Genomic DNA, 22,741 nt, shown 5'->3' with positions numbered 1-22,741 from the left:
TTTGGGTTTTAACAAAACTTATTGACCTTAAGTTTCATTTATCTGTAAGGTAAAACTGATAATATTGTGACAAACAACTTCTGGTGAATGAAAAGGAGAGAAAAAAATGAGCATTTCAGAGTAAGTTGTGAGTGCTTATTCCAGCCTCTGAAATATTATGGCTAAGGAGGGGGTAGGCGGGTGCCACAGGAGGTCTGAACCTTGCAGGTCTAAATAGTTTGGGGATCGGAGATACGAAAAGTGGGAAGAAGTTGTTTTAGTAGCCCAAATAAAATGTTAGTATCTAACTAGACTGTGAAAGGAAAACAAATAAACACCAAAACAAATAAAGGGGCAAAGCTATCAGATATAAAAAGAAAACATGCAATCCAAGGAACAGCCAAAGGGAGGGAAGATTAAAAGAAAGAAAAGGAAGGAAGGGAGGGAAGAGTCTCATAAGAAGTAAGAACTCCTTTGAAACTAAGTTTCAGCTTCTTTGCACATTCAGAGGGAGAAAAATATTCATTAAGCTATGATTAAAAACAAAACAAAACAAAAAACCTGCACGTGACAACATGTAAAGTGGACTTGCCTTGTACAAAACAGAGGAAATAACTTCTTAAGGTGGGCTATTGAAGTCAAGAACTTTCAAGTTATCAGACTCGTCACCTTTTAATAAGAATATAACATATAGAATCCTTTCAGGCCAGATTTCAGTGTGAATCCACAAGTGCTCAGTCTAAGGATCTTAGCAAGACTAAATGCACCAGACTTACAGCCTGTCACTTGCTATCATTTATAATGTTTCATAGATGTCATGACAACTTGCCATAGTAATTTATCTTAGGAAGTAAAGTAGAAAAAAAAAGGTTTTTGACGATTTCTGCATGCCAGTTTTACTGGGCTGTTTATTGTATACACACTTTTCATATTTCTATTATTATTTATAAAGTATATTATTTGAGGAAATATACAAGTATGTAAATTGAGTGCTAGATACGTTTTAATAAATTCTAAATGTCATTACACCAAATAATTTGCTGAAAGAATACAGATACAAATGATAAAAGTATATCATTCAGAAATTAGTGGAGCGAGCTTAAGTGTTAGTGTAGGTAAAGACTAATTTTTTTGCCATTAAGTTTAGAGTTTTTTTTCGGTCAGCAAAGGGATTAGATGATTGTGCTTTGCTGTAGAAACTCCAGTGGGAACACTCAAAACATTTAATCCCCAACAATATTAACACTGTATTCATTCTCAAGCAAATAAAATGACCTTCTCTGATATTCAGACAGTTCTGGAAGCATTTTAATCTGACAGCCTTGGTTTTCCATGGCAAACTATCCATGTGCTGAGAATGTTCACAGCATCTATCATGATGACTTCAATTTTGTGAAGTGAACCTATGAAAAGTATGAACAAATGTCCTTAAGGGGTACATTTGGTAAAGCCTTTCAAGGGCTCCCTAAAGGGAAATGATTATTTTGTTAACACTGACTTAAAATAAAAGTGTTCATAACCAAATCAAGAGAAGACAACTTTTTACTCGTTACAGGGCTGAGTTTGTTTCTGATGAGAGGCTGAAAATGCACATAGAATATGCCTTTTTCTCCTCCTTGATCGATCCTAACTGTAGCCAAAGTTCAATGTCCTTCTAATATTTACATTTTAAGCCTATTCTGGCAAATTGCTACTTGAAACAGATCAATAGTATAATATATTTAAACTGTGACTGATAACACAGAAAAAGTCAACTGAGAGGGCTTAGGTATTCATAGAAAATGTGTAGGGTTTTGTTTGTTTTTGCCTTTACCTGTGATTCAAAGCTCCTTTTATTTTAAAGAGAAGTTTGCCAATTTTTGCAAGTGATTCTAAGATCAGATGAGTGTTGTAGTTACTTAGATATTTATAAAAAGTACAAACCCATTCTAAAACAATTAATTTAAGCAATCCTATGTTGTAAACATCCACCAAATTCTCAACTAAAAGTCAAAACAATAACTTTGCCCAACTTCTAAAACAGATTAGTATGAACTCTGATTAACATAACTTCACACATAAATTTTACTTTTAGCCAGTCTTTATTGCTTCTCCTGTATTACTTCAACTTAGATAATAGTTTATTTTAAACAATTTCCTGCACTCTGGATCAACCCATTAGTGACAAAATCATACAAGTTTTTAAAACTTTGTAGCTCATAAGGTCAAAGCTCATGTTTTTGCAGAGTAGAAAATTAAGGCATAGAGTTCAGTAGTTGTCCCATAGCCACAGCTGGTTAGTGAATAGTAGGAACAGGAATCTGAAGTATACTTCCTCAACTGACAAAATAACTTTAAAGATCTCTAAGGTTACATTTAATTATAAAAGTCTATGATTTAATCACATAAAGAAAGCTACTAATATATATACCCCTTGACATTCAAGAAGAACCTGCCATGTTAACTTCAGAATTCCCATTTACAAGTACTATGGTAAGAACAATTTCCAAAGATCATATTTACCACAAAATGAAACAAAAAGAGTAGATGTATACTTGAATCTCAATGGGAATACTGTATATACAATGGAGTAATATATGAGCTAATGAAAGAAAAGCTCATGAGGTGTGAGCGTGGGGTGGAGGTTTAAATTCAAACCCATACCCCTTGTAGTGCCCAGGACTCAGACTCTTGCCCTAGTAAAACTTGACAAATTACTACATGACATGTTTTAATGGACTGTATGAAGGTCACCTATGATTGAATAAGATGCTGACCACTAAATCCACAATTGCCATACAGATATGCATATTTCTTCAAGTTTGCTTGAATAATTTATATTCTATAATTGAATAATCTATATCCTCGTTTTTATTTTAAATCTGTGGTCCGTTTGCCCCAGGTCTTCCTTTCCTCACCCTAAAAGTACAAAATATAGCTAAGTTACCATCCTGCTATTTCCCAAATTCCATCTTAATTTTCTCTAAAAATTATTCAGCCTATTTCTGCCAGTACATTTGCTTTATTTGTGTATTTTCTTTCATTTTTCTAACTTTCTCTTCAATGTGGATACAATATATGCAGTCTGCTCTCAAACTGCATATGCTGACAGTGAAAAGGAACAGTATGTTAAATATAATCCATAAATAACCCACAAACACTAATTTTAGTCAATAGTTTTAACCTCCTTCTCCTCTTAAAGGCAGTGAAGAGCAACTTTCTTAATTTGCGATTACCTCACTGTCTCCTGCAGACATTAATGACGAGGAAAATGCCAAATGTTATGAGGAAAAGGTGAATAGAAACAAACAAAAAAGTTCTGTATCTGAAAACTAGGTAATCAATAGTTAACTATAACATAGTTGACTATACACTATTTTATAACACAAACCTCTTGGACATCATGTAAGAAAATGTTTTAGAGTAACCTTATTATATCATGAAACTGAAATATATTTATAAAAGAAAATGATTTAAAAAGAACTGCTAAATACTGAGAAAAATTATCTAAGAAAAATAAATAGTAGATCTAATTTTAGAGCTACCAGCTATTGTGTTTGAAAGCAGCAACTATTTTATTTGTTAGCTCTGACATTTGGGAAAAGAAAATTGACAAGGTCATTCTTTAAAATGGGGAAGAATTTGATGTTCAAAGTTTATAGGCTAGTCAGCTTATATCAGCTAACTGGAATGGTATTTTAGTTAGTTTGGGTTGCTCTAACAGAAATACCATAGACTAAGTGACTTAAACAACAGGAATTTATTTCTCACAGTTCTGGAGACTGGAGTCCAAGATCAGGATGTCAGCACTTACTTGCTGTAATCTCACAGCCCAGAGAGGCAAGCTCTCTGGTCTCTTCTTAGAAGGACACTAATCCCATTATGGAAGCTTGAATGTCATGACCTAATTACCTCCCAAAGGCCCCGCCTCCTAATACCATCACATTAGGGCTCCAACATATGAATCTGGGGAAACGCAAACATTCAGTCCAGAGTAAACGGTGTTAAGAGTCCTCATCAAACAGCCATTGTACACGATGTGTAAATCACTTCTGACCAAGTGACTCACTGGAGAAAAGGTGAATCACAGACAACACTGTATTTGAACCATGGTCAACTTAAAAGATGTCTAACCTGGTAAATTATCAGAATCACCTGTGAAGGTTTATTTTGATATAATTAAATTACTTTAAAAATATTTTTTAAAACAAAGCATTTAATAACACAACTGAAAACCAAATGAACAACTAAAACAGTTTTTGTTGGTTCACATTCTTTCACTCTTCTGGGCCATTCAACCTAAAACCTAAAATTTTATATACTTTTTTACCTTTTTATATCTTTTTATATACTTTTTTATCTCTTTTCCCTGCTTTGTCCTTTTTTTCTCTTTTTTTGTTCCTTAACAGTTACCTATAATTCTGTGCATTTTCCATCCTCCTTAGTGTCTGTCTTCCTTGCTTTTCTGCAAATTTGATGAAGTTAGGATTCTCACCACCATATATAGCAATGCCTGGCAATATGGTAGGCACTAGTGAATATACGTTGAAAGAATGAATGGAATTAAGTATCCATTGCTGTTAAGGTGCAAGCTCTACATTTAGAAGTTACATTTCCTTGTCAACAGTTGAACTCAAATAAGAAGTTGACCTCACATTCGTATGCTCTTCATTTGTATATACCTCAGGCAGAATACAAGGTCTGGTCAAACAAGACCACAAAAGCTTGGTGAGAAATCATATGTCCTGCTCACCTCTGTAGGTTATGCCAGCTCTCCCAGATTATTATTATTTTTTTCTACCAAGTCCCCTCCAATGGTACAACTGGGCATTAGCTGCCTTAGCTCCGTCCTTTTCACTCTACAATTCAACATCACCAACATAAAAGATGACTGAACCAGAGGTGGTGACTAGGTGGTGCCACTGGGATGAATCAAGCACACAGATGATTGTCGTGGTGGTGTTTTTGTTATTCGTTAGTTTTCTTGGTTTGTAGAGTGTTAGCCTTCACAGTTAGCCTATATGTGCACTATGTTGGCCTGCATGGTATTTTTTGTAATGTGATAATTTGGTAACATTTTTAAATTTCGAGATTTAAACAACAACAACAACAACAAATCTAGATTTCTTGCTTCTCATGAAAAATGAAATGTCTGGCACAACCTGTTAATGTTCCTTATGGTAAAAAATAAGTGGAGGTGAGAGGTGTTCTACCTCAAGTGGACCATTAGCTCTCTCCGGTTTTATCATACTTTCTGCCACCCTCAAGTAAGTCTAGATACTGAAGTCTAGACTCAGTTGCTACTTACTATCATGTTGAGCCATTGGATTTTATCACACCTGACACACTTTACTATTTATAACTTGCCTCACTCTATTAAATAAGTATTTGAATTTGTGAATCTATTCGTAAATAAATGAGTTCTATACATGGAATTACATGAATTAGTCATCTATTGCTATATAACAAATTAACCCCAAAATTCAGTATCTTAAAACAATGAACATTCATTGTCTCACATAGTTTCTATGGATCAGGAATCTGGGAGCCACTATGTGGGTGGTGCCGGTTTGGAGTCTCTCTTGAGGTTGCTGTAATGCACTGGCTTTGGCTGAGTCAACTGAAATCTTGACTGGGCTGGAGGCTCTGCTTTCAAGATGGCTCACTCATACGGCTATTGACTAGAGGTCTCAGTTCCTTGTTGTGTGGACTTCTCCACTGGGCTGCTTGTGGGACCTCATAACTTGTCACCTGGCTTTGCCCGGAGTGAGGGACCCAAGAGAGACAGGGCAAGGAGGAAGGCTCATGCCTTTTATGACCTCATCTCCAAAGTCAAACGCCATCACATTTGCCTTATTTTATTCATTAGAAGTGAGTCACTAAGTCCAGCCTGCACTCAAAGGGAGGGAAGTTAAACTCTACCTCTTGAAAGAAGTATCATAAGGTTTGTGAAACTTAGATATAGCAATCTTGGTCTTTGGGTCTTGGACTTGGTTGAATCATCAAATAATTGCTTTATTTTAATCTAGGTATTACCAAATACCTATTGCTTACCTAATTTTAATATTTCAAAGCTCCTTTCAGTTTATTCTGTATATACTATTCCAAGTAAAACTGGGAGCCCCCAGAGAGTTACAAATTATAATATTTTAAGTTTAAAAAACTGTGAAATGCATCCAAAGAGATTATTAACTCAATTTTAGGAAAACCACTCCTAAATTTTAGTGAAACACAAACTTTCAGTTACTTATCATCCATCACCTAGGTAGTCTGAGGAGCTGGCATATAACTGGTCATTTCATATTACAATTATTTCTTTGTTCCTGGATGTGCAATTTCAGTATCACTGTAGGCAAATTTCTTCTTAAACATTTATAGCTGTCATCATCAGTAATCCCCTGGATAGTGGTAAGGTTCTCCTTTTTTTATTGTCTTTTTTATATGACTATACTATTCGGCCTCAGCAGGAAGCAGGTCCTCATCACACTTTATACCATCCCCAAAGAGAAAGAGTAGAGAGGTTCTAAAAGAAGGGGGAATCTGAACAGAAGGACAAATTCAGAGACCAGCTAGGGAACTTCAGAAAGTAGAAGTTGCTCTCCTGCTTCTCTTTGGTGATGCCCTTTACACTTTAAGCCTTCAAACTGCAGATATATTTTGATATGTCCAGTTAATGTATTGACAGTAGAGGTATTAATAGATTTCTTTATTTTTTATCTTTCAGTGTTAATCAAATTAGGGTGGCAGGGAGAAGTACAGATACATAACCATTCACTTGTTAAAAGAATTTTAATTTACTCAAAATCGGTTCCCATACGGCACTGATGTCAAATAAGATTCACAGCTCTGATCCAATATATGCTTAATGATTTCATCCATGCTTTGTCTCTTCTATTTTATTAGGAAACAAAACTAACTTACTTTATTTTTTTGCTAAAATGGACTACTCCATTTTTTGAGATTTTGTTCATAGCACTGAGTTCTGTAAGTTTAGTACTCATTTCCTACTCATAGCAGGGTCGGTACCAATCATGTTAGCAGAAATAAATTTTTATAAAGCCTACATTTTTCTATGAGGCAATGATTTTTACAGTATATAAAGTTTGTGATATATATATATGTGTATATATTCACTAAAAGTCAATGACATCTCTTGAAATGTTATGACATATTTTTATCACGCTTCCTCTAACTTACTGGGTTCCTTGGCTATATTATTCGCTAGTTTGGGTTGATTTCACGAAGTATGCTGGAATTCAATTTTTGAAAACGTAGTGTGGGTGTTGACTGGGGATTGTTGCAGTTTACCAAACCACTTTCAGAATTTAAGCTCTGCTGTTTTTACTCAGGTGATTTAAAAAATGTAAAAATACACATGCAACAAAATTTTCTTGTTAATTTGGTAAAGCTGGGTAATACAAAATAACCTTATTTTCTTATTGACTTATGAGACAATTGTAAATAAATCCTATTCTAAAATAACCACTAGTCAGGTATAATCTCTGTGTGTGTGTGTGTGTGTTTGTGTGTACATATAAAGAATTTTTGTGGAAGAATAATTTAAATCATTGGTCAATGACACTGTGGCCTTGTTTCTTCAACTGTCTGTGTAGATCAATCTATCCTTTATAAGCAGAGATAAGATTTTACCTTATTGTGACAAATACACAAGGTCCCTGCACTTTAGAACACTATAGTAGAACACAGAAAATGACTGTAAAATAATACCAAGAATAATAATACCCCAAGAATTAATAACAGTGAGGTTATTATTGCTAATAGCACTAAGTCACTGATCTGGATAATCTTTTAAGTTTCTTTGCTAAGGTTAAAAAAAGAAAAAGAAAAGAAAAACTCCCTTAGAGATGTGCAATTTGAATGTGCTTCTGGTGTTAATGGAGCAGTCTTTTCTAAGCTTTAACAGGTCACAATTAATCAACCCCAATCAATACAAGCATCCTAGCTATAGTATCACTGTACTTACCCATGATGGTTAGGGCTGTAGCTTTTGTCAATTCTTCTTTCATTGACTCTATTACTTCTAAATTACCACCATCCAGGTTGCATCTGTTTATGGTTCCATTTCCCGAACTGATCCAATAAAGTTTGTTTTCCACATAGTCTATTGATAGTCCTGTAATTAAATTATACAATTTAAACATAACGGTAGCCACTTAAATTATAATATTCACCTAGCACTGGGGTTTGGGGGAAAAAATCAGTTTCAGGCTCAGATTTTTGTCTTTAAAAATAAGATCTGGCTAACAGGGAGATATACACACACTGTTTTAACTATCCGTCAAATAATATACTTTTAGAGACACGGTGGTTATCTCTGTTATCATAACAATTTTATGACATTAAGAGGAATGACTGTTCCATTTTACAGATAAGGAAAATAATACCTAGAATAGTTAAGAAATCTATTTGAGGCCATAGCTAGTAAGTGGACATTCCGGAAATTTTAAGAAAGTTTCTGTTTCTAAACTGAGTGTCTGCCCTCTTCATTACGCTGCTTTGCCTCAGAAAGTTTTAATGTGTAAACCTCATTTGGGATACTTATTAATGATATTTATAATTTCTCCTTTACTTTTAGTAAAAGTTACTTTAGAAAGTTATAGATTTAAATTGGTGTTTTCAGTAGTTTTCAAGTAAATCCAAAGGTAGGAGAATTTCAACAATTAGTAATTTCACTGAAGCATGGCAGTGAATTGGGCCCATATAGGAGACGCCATTGAGAAACAAACCATACAGCAAGTGAACCAAGCCAATGGCTTAAGACCATTGTCCGTACATGGCACAGTGTGTCACTGTAAGTTAGCTTTTTGTAGTTTATGAACAATTACATACATTATAGGGGTGTTCATGGTTTTCAGAGGTATCAGGACACATAAATTTTGATTGCCAAGGGTATACATCTAATTAATTACAGGCATTCTCAGTAGGCTTATGATCTACATTGTAACAGTAACACTGTGGCTCCATGTTGGTATTCTGTGACCCACAACTACTTAACGAAAAAGCACACGTGGGCACATCCTCAGGCATACAATAAATAAAGTGTTTCTGGGATCTCCCTCACAAAATATAGTGAACAAACTACAAAAAAGTCCTTTCCCTATTTAAAAAAAAAAAAAAAAAAACCAAAAAACAAGATGAAGAAAAGGAAAGAAAGAAGAAAGGAAGACAAGAAGGAAGAAAGAAAGAAGGAAGACAATTGGAGAGAATCGTATGAGTTCAAGTACATTGAGAAAGTGATACCATATCCAAAATATTCTCAACTACAGTTAGTCCCAATCCAGAGAGTGGACCAGTTTTCAGCAAGTAGCAATAATAAAACAAGCCTATACAACATACCAGCTATTTACTGACTTATTGGTATGTTTTCTTAACAAAAGTCTGGGAGATTCACCAGAAAAATCACAAGGCATAAAATTAGACATTGCAGGGATAAAATTTTCAGATTTTTTTTTTTGATAACCACTGTGGGTAATTGGCTTTAATTACTATGAAAAAAATAATCAAATAAAAACTATCACAGCCATATTCTATGATATAATACTTTCATGGTGAAAATCATTCATCATTCTTTTTTTTTTTTTTTTTGCGGCACGCGGGCCTCTCACTGCTGTGGTCTCTCCCGTTGCGGAGCACAGGCTCCGGACGCACAGGCTCAGCGGCCATGGCTCACGGGCACAGCCGCTCCGCGGCATGTGGGATCTTCCCGGACCAGGGGCACGAACCCGTGTCCCCTGCATCGGCAGGCGGACTCTCAACCACTGCGCCACCAGGGAAGCCCCATCATTCCATTTTTTCATGAGAGAGAGTTTGGTTATTCTACAGGTACTTCCTAAGCCACCTCCATCTATCTTTTCTGGTATTAATAAATTCTGGTTTAGACAGCTTAATTTTCAGAAGTGGTTTATTTTACCTTCTACTTAGTTGACCATCTAAAGCACGTAATTCCATCTTTAAACAGCAATGAAGCATATCTTTACTATAGATTTATGGTACAAAATATAACCCCAAACTTTCTACTGCCAAATTTTCAGCAAGTATCAAATTAATGAATACATTTGTGAAAAATTCCCTTTAAGAAAAGTTACCTATCTCCTTGTGTATTCCAAACTTTACCTCTCAATCAAGCTGAACCATCAGAGAGTTATCTGCATTTTTAGCTTGCTAAGTTTTTCTCCCTCTTGGAATCTCTTGCTGAATTGAACTTTGGCATTGTGCCCTTGGTTTAAATGAAAGATGGTATAAGAAGTAGCCATAGGAAGCCCACTGTTATACTTGCCAGGATATAGTGTCTGAAATAATATATCACAGTGTGACCTCTTTATATAAGGACCCATGGGAGAAATCTCTCTCAGGACTCAGTGCCAGAAAAAGCTTTATGCGGAAAATATAAAATTGTAACTGATCATATTTCTCTCTTTGCTTTGACTGCAAAGAAACTGAAGAGTCAGATTTGTGACCCATCTCTGGCAATTGTAAAGGAATTGCATTTATACCATAAACTTCACTTCTGGCTTCAACAGGATAATCGATTATTTTCCTTCACCTTGATTTTTAAAATCAATATTCTTATATGTTCCATCTTAGGGAATGTGTTTGTTTAAGTTTCTTCAACTCCTTTTTGTAAGGAGAGGGTACATATTGAATACGTTCAACTCCAGATTAACCCACAATATCAGAATTTTCTCATCTACCTAAAACTGCAGTTTCTAGACCCGAACTTAGGTTTTGTAAAGCAGTTATACAGAGCAGAGAAGTTGCAGAGTTTGGGTCAGAGCTCCCCAGTTTTTACTACTGAACATCTTTGTCCCTGGACTGTGCATGCTGAGAGGAAAGAAGCTGTTGTCATTGTGAGCTTTTCACCTTCAGCGCTGAGCATGATGCCTAGAGCAGAGAAGAAAATTTATAAACACTGAATGAAGGCATGGGGTATTTAATTAACTCCACTATGAAAATTATAAGTTGTCTTCAAGGAGTTCTGCCTAGTAAAGTTGAATTATCCCCACGACAGAATTTTTCTACTATACCACTTATGTCCATGTATTATGAAAATAGGGAGGAAAGGCAATGATTCAATAGAGCTACTTGGTATGGCTTATATTTTTTATATCAATATTAATACAAAATAGTTTAGGATTAATAGTTTTAAAAAAATTAAAGTTCCTATTTTAATCTATATATGTATGTGATATGTCACCTAGTCACCTACATATACCTTCTCTCCTGTCAGATATATTAGCTTAACCCCAGAATGCCCTTGAGCGTGTTTATATCAGGTGTATACAAGAGAACTGAAATATTTTAATAATCCTATTATGAATTCAAGAAACTGATGATATACATTTTAAATTCATAGATGAGCATGTTTAGAAGTACATATTTTTAAACTTCATTAATATAAATGTTTTATATAAGATTTTTAAACTTTGTTATTATGCTTAGGTTTTAATAACATTGAAGAATTAATTGGTATCCATCTATTGGAATAATTTCAAAAGATAAATCATTAAGCAGTAAACTAATAGTGGTTTTGATGTAATTGAAGCTACTCAATGATTTTAGCATACTAAGTCAAGAGCCATGAGAAAACAGATCAAATATAAGCATGTCCATAAAACTGTCCTGGAACCTGTGCAGAGAAATATAATTATGTCTGTACTAGAAGATCCTCAGAATGGGGAACTAAGATTAAAATATCTTCAAAAGGACTGTAAGGTCTGTCTGAAGAATATGCCATTAGTAATATAGAGTCATTTCTGCCAGACATATTTATTTTTAAAATCATCTGGATCTGGTAATCAAAAGAGAAAAGTGAGATTAAATAATATAATAGGTATATCAATGGAAGAGAAGTCATCATCTAAACTGAAAAACCTTTATGAAAAGGAAAACCTACCTTTTTACCTATCTTTTCTATTATTATAAAAATGCAGAGGTAATCCATCTGCTTTGATTCTAACATTCGTTATTTTAAACCAAAGATTTCACTTAATATATTATTTTATTTGAACATTTTGATTTAAACCAGCTTATTTTTTAATTTAGACAATGTAACTTGCGAAAATTATATAACTGCTCTCATAGTAGGAACATTCCATACACTGATATAAGAAACAACTACACATTTTTAAAAAATATAATCTAACTATATTTTCCATATATCACTAAAAAAGTTAAGTCCATTAAGTTTTAAGTGTTGTTACAATTAAGACTGGAAAGTTCATTTTTATGTGTCTCATTTCTTTTCTTTTTTATATCACTCAAAATATAATCAATATACCATGCAATGTGGAATTAAAACAAAAATGCAAATATATAGAAAAATTTTTTTTAATTGAGGCTTTCTAGGGATAGTAATTATCTAATTTTTGCCATCACTTGTCAAATTTAATTTCAAAATTTTCACCCCTAGCAGTGCATTATAACTATCTGGAAAGCTATTAAAAATACCGATCCCAATCACAGAAATTCTAATTTAATTGGTTTATGTTGGTCCCAGGCATCAGTATTTTTAAGAACTCTCTCCAGGTCATTTTGGAATACAAAATTTAAGAAATTTCTTTTAAACACTGCATATTTTTATAATCTTTTAAATTTGAATTTTTAAAAGGTTCAATGAGGCCTTTTAAATTTTGCTGGAAAGTAGGTCATGATGAGATCTCTGGAGACAGAGGAATACTAAAGCTGTAGATAGGGAAAAAAACATACTATGGATATTTAAATGTAGATGATTAACTTCAAGGCCTCTAGAGCGTATAAATAACATTGAAATCTTCTAAATATTTTCTTTGTAGTGTTATCTTCAGACAATGGAACACAACTTCTGCTTCTGGAATTGTGAAAGTTGTAGAAACTGGCTATTGAAAACACAAAAAATGGGAAAATATTGTAAAGTTGTATGCCCTACGATACTTGTAGAATAATTATAATGTTCTGGATATTCCAAAATGGAGATCTTTTCATAGTACACCAAAACAGGCATGATTATTCCTGGGGCAGCACTTTCTCTGAAACATTGAACTTTTAGCTTCAAAGGAGCATTGTTATTCCATGGAGAAGTAGAATAGGATTAATTGCCTACTCACAATTAGGCTATCTCAAGAAATGCTTTATCCCTTCTGAGAATACTTAGATTTTGTAAGATAAAGAATAAATATCCTGACTGGTGTGAAGTGATACCTCATTGCAGTTTTGATTTGCATTTCTTTAATAATTAGTGATGTTGAACATCTTTTCATGTGCCTCTTGGACATCTGTATGTCTTCTCTGGTGATATGTCTATTTAGGTCTTCTGCCAGTTTTTTAATTGAATTGCTTGTTTTTTTGATATTGAACTCCATGAGCTGTTTGTATATTTTGCAGATTCATCCTTTGTCCGTTGTTTCCTTTGCAAATATTTTCTCCCATTCTGAGGGTTGTCTTTACGTCTTGTTTATGCTTTATGGTGTCAGGGAAGGGGAAGCTGGGGCCAAGTGAGAGTAGCATCAACATATACACACTACCAAATGTAAAATAGAAAGCTAGTGGGAAGCAGCAGCATAGCATAGCACAGGGAGATCAGCTCGGTGTTTTGAGATGACCTAGGGAGGTGGGATAGGGAGGGTGGGAGGGAGGCTCAAGAGGGAGGGGATATGGGGACATATGTATGCATATGGCTGATTCACTTTGTTGTACAACAGAAACTAACACAGTATTGTGAAGCAATTATACTCCAATAAAGATCTATTAAAAGAAAAAAAAGAATAAATATCCTGAGGAAGCCCAAATTACTGTTTGTGTCCCTGGATTCTCTCTGAAGTGAACACAAATATAAACGGCCACCCTCCAATCACTTTGTCTAAGCGTCTCTGGGTTGATCTGACAGAAGGCTAGGTAGCCTTTGTGGCTACACACTCACTTCACCATTGTGAGGTTGTAATAATAAGAAGGTTATAAAAGGGCCTCATATCCTAGTGTCTGGCACATAGATGTACTTAATACATTTTACCTATTTATTAGTAGTATAGGTTTTTGTATTTCCCTTTCAAGCTAAAATCCTATTTTTAAAATTTACAAGCATTTCTCTGGTAATCCGTACAAATGATAATTTTGAGATAATTTAATGAGAAATAGATTGTGCACTTAATTTTTAATACAGTATTTTCTCAATTATACAGATACATCAAAATTAGAAACATCTGTTCTATGAAAGCCAATCAGAAATATGCTTCAGCCTGAGACAAAGTATTTGCAATCCACATATCCATCAAAAGACTAGGATCTTGAAAAGAACTCTCAAAACTCAATAGTTTAAAAAAAATAGAATTAGAAAATGGGGAAAATGAATGAACAGAAATCTCACAGAAGATATACATACGGCAAGTAAGTACATGAAAAAGATGTTTAACGTCACAGGAAAATGCAAACTAAAATGACAATGAGTATCACTACACACTTACAAAAATGACTACAATAAAGCTAGTGACAAAAATAAATGCTGGCAAAGATGTAGGAACAAACTATATCACTGACACATTGCTGGTTGGAACGTAAAATGGTACAGCCACTCTGGAAAAGAACTGGGCAGTTTCTTATGAAATTAAGCATATTGTTACCATAGGTCCCACTAATTGCACTCCTGGGAACTTATCCCAGAGAAATGAAAATGGATGTTCACACAAAAACTTGTACATGAATGTTTATAACAGCTTTATTTGTTGTAGTCATGAAATGGAGCGGGACCCTATGGGCCTCCTGGGTACAAAAGCCTTTCTGTGTCCCCTTCCCTGAGTTCCAAAGGGCAGGTTCAAACAGCTGCTAATCAGGGAAGGGAGGGGATGTGGAGATAAGGGAGGAGCAGTCAAGAGACAATAGTACAAGTCTAGGGGCAGTGTCCTGGTTCCCCCTCAAGGGATATACATAACATTATCTTTGAGCTCTTCTCAGAACTAAAGCCCCCAAATGGAAGACGTTACCTGCTTGACAAGCATTCTTCATTCCAGAGAAGGTCTGAATTGAAGGAATGCGGGCCCTGCGCTTACCGTCCCCTGATCCTAATCAGCAACCCCGACCCAGGACTATAAGACTCCTCACACCACGAGTCCCCCCCCCCCCCCCCCCCACAAGGTGGAGACACACAGTTTTGAGGGCATTAGCCTGCTGTGGCCCCCTTTGCCTGGCAAAGTAATAAAGCTATTCTTTTCTACTTCACCCAAAACACTGTCTCCGAGATTTAATTCAGTGTCGGTGTATAGAGGACGGATTTGGCTTCAGTCAGAAACTGGAATCATCCCATTTCCTTCAACAGGAGAATGTTTAGGTAAACTATGATATGTACATACCATGGCATACTACTCAGCATTAAAAAGGAAAGAAAAAAACAACAATAACAGACTATTGACACATGAAACAATTTTGATGACTCTACAAGGATAAATGCTAACTGGAAAAAAGTCAACCCAAAAGCTTACATACTGTATGATTCCACTTATATAACATTTTAAAATGACAAAACTTTAGGGCTTCCCTGGTGGCGCAGGGGTTGAGAGTCCGCCTGCCGATGCAGGGGACACGGGTTTCGTGCCCCGGTCTGGGAATATCCCGCATGCCACGGAGCGGCTGGGCCCGTGAGCCATGGCCGCTGAGCCTGCGCGTCCGGAGCCTGTGCTCCGCAACGGGAGAGGCCACAACAGTGAGAGGCCCGCGTACACCGCAAAATAAATAAATAAAATGACAAAATTTTAGAAATGGAAGATAGTGTGGGGAGGAAAAAAAGGGGGAGGAGGGGGTAGATGTGGTTATAAAAGGGTATCAGGAAGGATTGTTGTGATATTGGAATTATTCATTATCTTATTTTGCTTTTCTTTTTTCCCATCCACTTATCCACAGAACTCAATTCAGTTTATTCAGTATTTTGACTCTGATATTGGATACAGCAACCTATACATGTTATAAAATTGTACAGATCTAAATATACAAACACACAAATGAATACTAATAATACATAATCTGAATAAGATTGGTGGATTGTATTAAGGTCAATATCTGAGTTGTAATATTTTACTGTAGTTTTACATAATATTCCAATTGGGGAAAATTAGATAAAGTATACACGGAACCCCTCTGCATTATTTTTTATAACCGCACGTGAATCTAAAATTACCTCAATAAAAATTTCAATTCAAAAATATTATTCAACAAAAAGTTGAGAATGTAGGGCATTCAGAATATGCCACTCCAAAATAGACCTCTTTGGTTTAAAGATTATTTTAATTATTAATTAAATTAATATTATTTATAATCTTAATTATCTTAATCTTAATCTTAACTATCTTAATCTTAATTATCCTGAAGATAATTAAGAAACAACAGACACCAAAAATCAAAGCTCTCTGCCCTCCCTTTTTGCTGAAAGCGGGCTTAGCCTCTTAATCACCAGAGACAGGTCTAGATTTACCAGCCCAGAGACAGCACTGAGAGGAATCTATGTAACAAAAGTTACCGAAATGGCCCTTATCTTTCCTTAGTTTTCCTCATATATTTACCTTCTCATAGTACGCCTTCCTTGAAAGTTTAAAACCTTTTTCCTTTATCTTTTTATTTCTCTACAAATTTATTGTTCTTTGGTAAGATGCTATATAAGCACAAGTTCTAACCACTCCTTTGAGTTACTCTTCAATGAGTTTCTCTCATATGTATGTGTGCTATGAGAGTTAATAAACTCTGTTTTCCTCTTTTTAATTTGTCTGTTGTCAGTCTAATTTCCAGGGCCCTAGCCAGAGAACCTAGGATAGAGGAAATACTTTTTTGGTTTTTTTCTTCTACTCCAAGTATCTATATTGCCCTCATCTTAACTTGATCTAAAGGATTCCTTGAAATAATCCTCTCAATTCACTCCACTTTAAGAAGTCACTGATGGGGCTTCCCTGGTGGTGCAGTGGTTAAGAATCTGCCTGCCAATGCAGGGGACATGGGTTCGAGCCCTGGTCCGGGAAGATCCCACATGCCGCAGAGCAACTAAGCCTGTGCGCCACAACTACTGAGCCTGCACTCTACAGCCTGCGAGCCACAACTACGGGGCCCACACACCACAACTACCAAAGCCTGCGTGCCTAGAGCCTGTGCTCTGCAACAAGAGAAGCCACTGCAATGAGAAGCCCGTGCACCACAAAAAAGAATAGCCTCCACTCGCCGCAACTAGAGAAAACCTGTGCTCAGCAACAAAGACCCAACATAGCCAAAGATAAATAAATAAATGAATTAAAACAAAAAAAGTCACTGATGACACACAGTTACAGATCTAAGTTAATTAGTTCCTTATTACTTATTGTATCAAGTTAGGATTTCAGCATCTCCTCCATTCTCCCTCACATAAATCATTTTACTTGGGACAATTTATATTTCAAGCTCTTAATGTCCCAAGCTCTTACTTGGAACAATTTATCTTATAGTTCAAGCTCTTAAAATTATGTGCCTTGTGAAAATAACATGCAAAATTAGAGGAAAAACAGAGTCAGTGACAGTTTATTTCTTAAGAAGTATTTTGTTCTAAAAGATCATTTTAAAAGGTTTAATGCCTACAGTTTTATAATTTCCCTAAGCTATATTTATAGCTTGATAGGTAAAATAGAGCAAACTATTTTTAAAATCACTGAATTGTGTCATTTGAATATTTTAAAATTATAGTTCCTGTCAATATTATCCTAAATATTCCCTTGTATTAGATATTTTTTCCCCCAGACATGCAGAATAATTCAGTTTTTTTAGATATATCATGATTTTGTGCCTTTTAAGCCTGTTTTTTTTTTTTTCTACTAAGAATAAGGAGGGCTTCCCTGGTGGCACAGCGGTTGAGAATCTGCCTGCTAATGCAGGGGACACGGGTTCGAGCCCTGGTCTGGGAAGATCCCACATGCCGCGGAGCAACTAGGCCCATGAGCCACAACTACTGAGCCTGCGCGTCTGGAGCCTGTGCTCCGCAACGAGAGGCCGTGATAGTGAGAGGCCCGCGCACCATGATGAAGGGTGGCCCCCGCTTGCCACAACTAGAGAAAGCCCTCGCACAGAAATGAAGACCCAACACAGCAAAAATAAATAAATTAATTAATAAACTCCTACCCCCAACATCTTCAAAAAAAAACAAAAAAGAATAAGGAAAGCCCCTTCTTCCGTCATACCTTAAAAACAAAAGCATGTTTCCTTCAGGGTCCAGTTGAAGTTACAAAATATCACCAATTTGGTTACAACTCATTCCTCTATTTTTCTTTCTCACCAAGAATTAGTTGTACTATTTTTATAGTGTCTACTTACATTATCTTTATGGTGTCTGGATACAGTACTCATGAACAATATTGGTTTTTGTTGTTGTGTAACTCTACTAAAGGTCTCATCAAATGGTTTATATTTCTGTTTTTTTCCTTTACTGGACTATGACTTTGATAATGTGTCCCAGGTTTTATTTTCAGAGTCTGGAACCTAGTATGCACTTCATAACCTTTTTTTTAATAACTTTTTTTTTTTTTTTTTTGTGGTACGTGGGCCTCTCACTGTTGTGGCCTCTCCCGTTGCGGAGGACAGGCTCCGGACGCGCAGGCTCAGCGGCCATGGCTCACGGGCCCAGCCGCTCCGCGGCATGTGGGATCTTCCCCAACCGGGACACGAACCGGCGTCCCCTGCATCGGCAGGCGGACTCTCAACCACTGCACCACCAGGGAAGCCCTAATAACTTTTTTTTTTACACTCCATAACATTTGAATGAGTAAATGATCAGATTAAAAAATGTAACAAATTTAAATTATTTGTGTGTATATGAATGTGTAATTTTAATATCAGTTTGTTAATTCCTCCATTCTTTTTGGTAACCTATTATTATCATTTCTTTTGGGGTGCATAGCTCTATATGTTGATTAAACTTCATACATAATAAATGTAACTGTGCTGAGTAATAAGTATATATATAACTGTATTACATCAAGCAAGGAAGCATATCCAGAAATTTGTTTTAACCTTATTTTTAAAAATTGAGGTCCTTGAGTTCTTTTGATATGGTAAACAGTGTTTATGAATATTATCCATGAATAGATTTAAAAATCCACGTATAAGGGTTAGAATGATTAAACAATAAAAAAAAATGTTTGGTAGGTTTCAAGAAGGTGTACTTGAAGGTTGAGTAAACAAATGACTTTTGGTTGGGATTACATTAATTTATTTATTTTTAAAAAAACTTATTTATTTTTGGTTGAGTTGGGTCTTTGTTGCTGTGTGCGGGCTTTCTCTAGTTGTGGTGAGCGGGGGCTACTCTTCCTTGTGGTGCGCAGGCTCAGTAGTTGTGGTGCACGGGCTTAGTCGCTCTGCGGCATATGGGATCTTCCCGGACCAGGGCTCGAACCCATTTACCCTGCCTTGGCAGGCAGATTCTTAACCACTGCACCACCAGGGAAGCCCTGGGATTACATTTAAAATGAACAGAAAACATCAAGAAAATAAAATATGTAGTTATACTAGATTCTTAAGAATAAACCATGAAGGGTAATGCTGATTGACAAGCCAATATGCTTTATATGAGGCTTGAGGGATAAAATTCATAATATATAAACATTTTAAACTCTGAAATGGCTTTAAGTAGTAAATTGAAATCCCATTTTGTAAACTGCTCTAAGCATTTAATGTATCCAAGACTGAGCAATAAATCTTAATTGAAAATATTTAGTTCAACAATGTATAATGGGAATGTTGATTTGTATTTAACAGAAACAAAGTTATTCAGCCCAAACTGCCTGAAGGCTGCAATTACTTGGTCTTCAGTGATACACACTCATAAAATGCCAAGTTGGGTGTTTTGATAAGATCACTATGCACTTCTCTTTCAAGTATTTCATGCATATGGATTTAACAGAAAACAAGTAAGGGAAATCCAGTGAATTAAAATATGAAAACAATTCCACAAACCAGAAGGCCTAGTATATCAGTGACATTACTGTTTAAAACATGCATTTAAAGATTCAGAAATAATTAATTGTGAGGCAAAATTGACACAGAGGTGAGACTGGTTCTTGCATACCCCTGGCTGCTTAGAAAAGCTGACTGCAGTGTCCTACTTGTTCCCACATTTCTTAGGAGTACATAAGCTCTAGATTTTTCTTTCCCACCTTCCATGCTTGACTAAGTACCAGTTTTATTCCTTGATCTTTGCTTGAGGTCAGGTAATTACTATATGAAATGAGCCTCTCTAGGCATAGCATATGGTTAAGATTTAATATGACTTTGGAAGCAGATAAACTTGGTTTTGAATCCCAACTCTACCATTCATCACAGGCAACTCATTTCTTTCAACAAGCCTCGGTTTCTGAATCTATAAAGGAAGAGTAAGAAAGTCTTCCAGAAATGATTACCACGAGATGATTAATGAAAAGCATTTTGCAAGTGCTTAATATATTCTAAATCCATAACAAGTAGTCACTATAATTATGTTATTTTTGTTGCCAAAGTGACATCCTCATCATATATCCCAGGCTAAGTGCATACAACCACAAAGGTGTAACTTCATAGTGAGAATACAGGTTTCATAAAGGGTTATAGAAAATGATTGTTTTCATTTGACACTTCCCAGCCTTATGAGACAGAATATTGTTTTTTCTCCTTACATCTTGTACATTTTTTCCATGCATTTTTCTATACATTTTTTCCAAAAATAATTTATAATCTGACAGTCAATATGCAAAAGGAGAAAAATCAACTGAACAGTAGCTCCTGCTTTCTTAATCACCTAATTTTCTTCATGGAAATGGTTCAGGGAATGCAGTGGGCAGGAGTTTAAGCCAGAGATGGCTCAGACAGATTCATCATGAGAAAGTAATTACAATAACTTCCTGCAGTGCAAAATATCAGTGAAATTCAATGAGTAAATAACACAGTAACAAATATCCCTATGTATGTATTTCATAGGTATGACAGTCATTGTATACCAACAAAAACAGGTTTGTACTTATTTTTTCACACATTCATATGTTCATTTATAGCACTGAAAAATTCCATTTTACAAATCATCTCAGGGGGATAGTTCTAAAAGAAACTTATAAAGTGGGATTACAGTGGCATGAATTCTTGAGAGTATTTCAAAAATTCTTCTACTATCAAATGTTTCCTTATGAGACTTAACCTTGATACTACACTAAAAGGCAGTTTTAATTTGTGTATAAACCAAAAAAATTTTTTTTGGTCCACTTATTCACATCACAGCTCTAAATTGTCCATTACGAGAGAAAAAAAAAAAAAGCAAAAAAAGAACTTTTAGAAAAGAAAACACAATAATCTGGAATACTTCAGTATTTTGTGTAAATTAGTAAACAATATAACTTGCTGAATATATTTTAAGAAAGTGGTTCAAGCACACAGTGAAAATGCTAACTTAAAAAAAAAGTTACTATGCAACACAGTTTTAATCTATTTTAATCAGTATCTACAATACTCTTGAAACCAGCATTGTCTTTCCCGGTGCCATTCCTCACAAATAAAGAATTTAAACTGACAATATAGATAAGACTTTCCTGCTATAAAGTTAATCACCAATAATATTTTTTATAGTTAATTTACAGATAAGAGTCTCTCTAGCCTATTGGGATAGATCAAAAATTGCAATTAACAGGGTTGCAATGAATAAGGGTTACATTCAAAAGAACTTGGTTTTATATTTATACTATGTGCTAAAAAACAAACAAACAAAACAAAACTTGCCGATAAGTAGATAAATTGACCAATTGATTTCTGTTTGTTCTTTCTTTTTATGAGAAACATCTGAGTTGCTAATGAGAGCTGATGGGGTTCAGGACAGGCCACCCCAAAATGTGCTATGTTGGCATACTGATTTTTTTTTCTTGTTGATAGTTGTTTATTTTATTTAATTTATTTTTTAACTTTTTATTTTATATTGGTGTACAGTTGATTAACAATGTTGTGTTAGTTTCAGATGTACAACAAAGTGATTCAGTTATACATATACATGTATCTATTCTTTTTCAAATTCTTTTCCCAATTAGGTTGTTACAGAATATTGAGCAGAGTTCCCTGTGCTATACAGTAGGTCCTTGTTGGTTATCCATTTTAAATATAGCAGTGTGTACATGTCAATCCCAAACTACCCCTCCCCCCAACCCTTCCCCCATATTGATTATATTGAATTAAAGTTACTTAAGAAACAGCTGGTGAAAGAAAAATACTCTGAGCCTCTTTTGTTTGCCTGAAAGCAGGGACTAATTCCCTCATGTGAAGGTATCCTCCCTATACCAGGAAGATAGAAGGCATCCTTATCACCAGAGATAGGGAATTCAAGGCCAAGAAAGCAGTATAAATAAGCTTTGTTACTTCATTATTTTGGAACTGCAAGCCCAAACCCCTTTGTTTTTTCAAATCTTCACAAATAATTGTTTCTTTGTCTAAAAGGTATAAATGCTGCCTGCTTTGGTCACTTCTTTGGGTCTCATTCTTACGGGGCTCCCATACTTACATAATTAATTTTTTTTCTCCTGTTAATCTGCCTTCTGTCACTTTAATTACAGGCATACCTCATTTTATTGCTCTTCACTTTATTGCACCCTGTGGATACTGTGTGTTTTGAAAATTGAAGGTTTGAGTCTACCCTGCATCGAGCAGGTCTATCAGCACCATTTTTCCAACAGCATTTGCCTACTGCATGTCTCTGTGCCACGGTTTGGTAATTCTCACAATATTTCATAATTTTTTATTATTATATTTATTATGGTGATCTGTGATCAGTGGTCTTTGCCATTAC

General features: G+C 35.3%; 1 protein-coding gene across 1 annotated transcript in view; it reads right to left on the bottom strand.

Annotated features, from left to right (window-relative positions):
- Positions 1-22,741, bottom strand: part of LRP1B (LDL receptor related protein 1B) — a 1,467,083-nt gene that overhangs the window by 575,411 nt on the left and 868,931 nt on the right. The window contains exon 32 of the mRNA XM_027078335.1: positions 7,943-8,092. Within this exon, the coding sequence (XP_026934136.1) occupies positions 7,943-8,092 (150 nt within the window). The remainder of the gene's footprint in view (positions 1-7,942; positions 8,093-22,741) is intronic.

The sequence above is a fragment of the Aethalodelphis obliquidens genome, unplaced genomic scaffold, assembly GCF_003676395.1.
Source record: "Aethalodelphis obliquidens isolate GAN/ISIS:26980383/991018 unplaced genomic scaffold, ASM367639v1 scaffold2, whole genome shotgun sequence".
Classification (NCBI taxonomy): Eukaryota; Metazoa; Chordata; class Mammalia; order Artiodactyla; family Delphinidae; genus Aethalodelphis; species Aethalodelphis obliquidens.
Note: the sequence above shows the minus strand (reverse complement) of the source record. Positions and strands in the feature narration are given on the sequence as shown.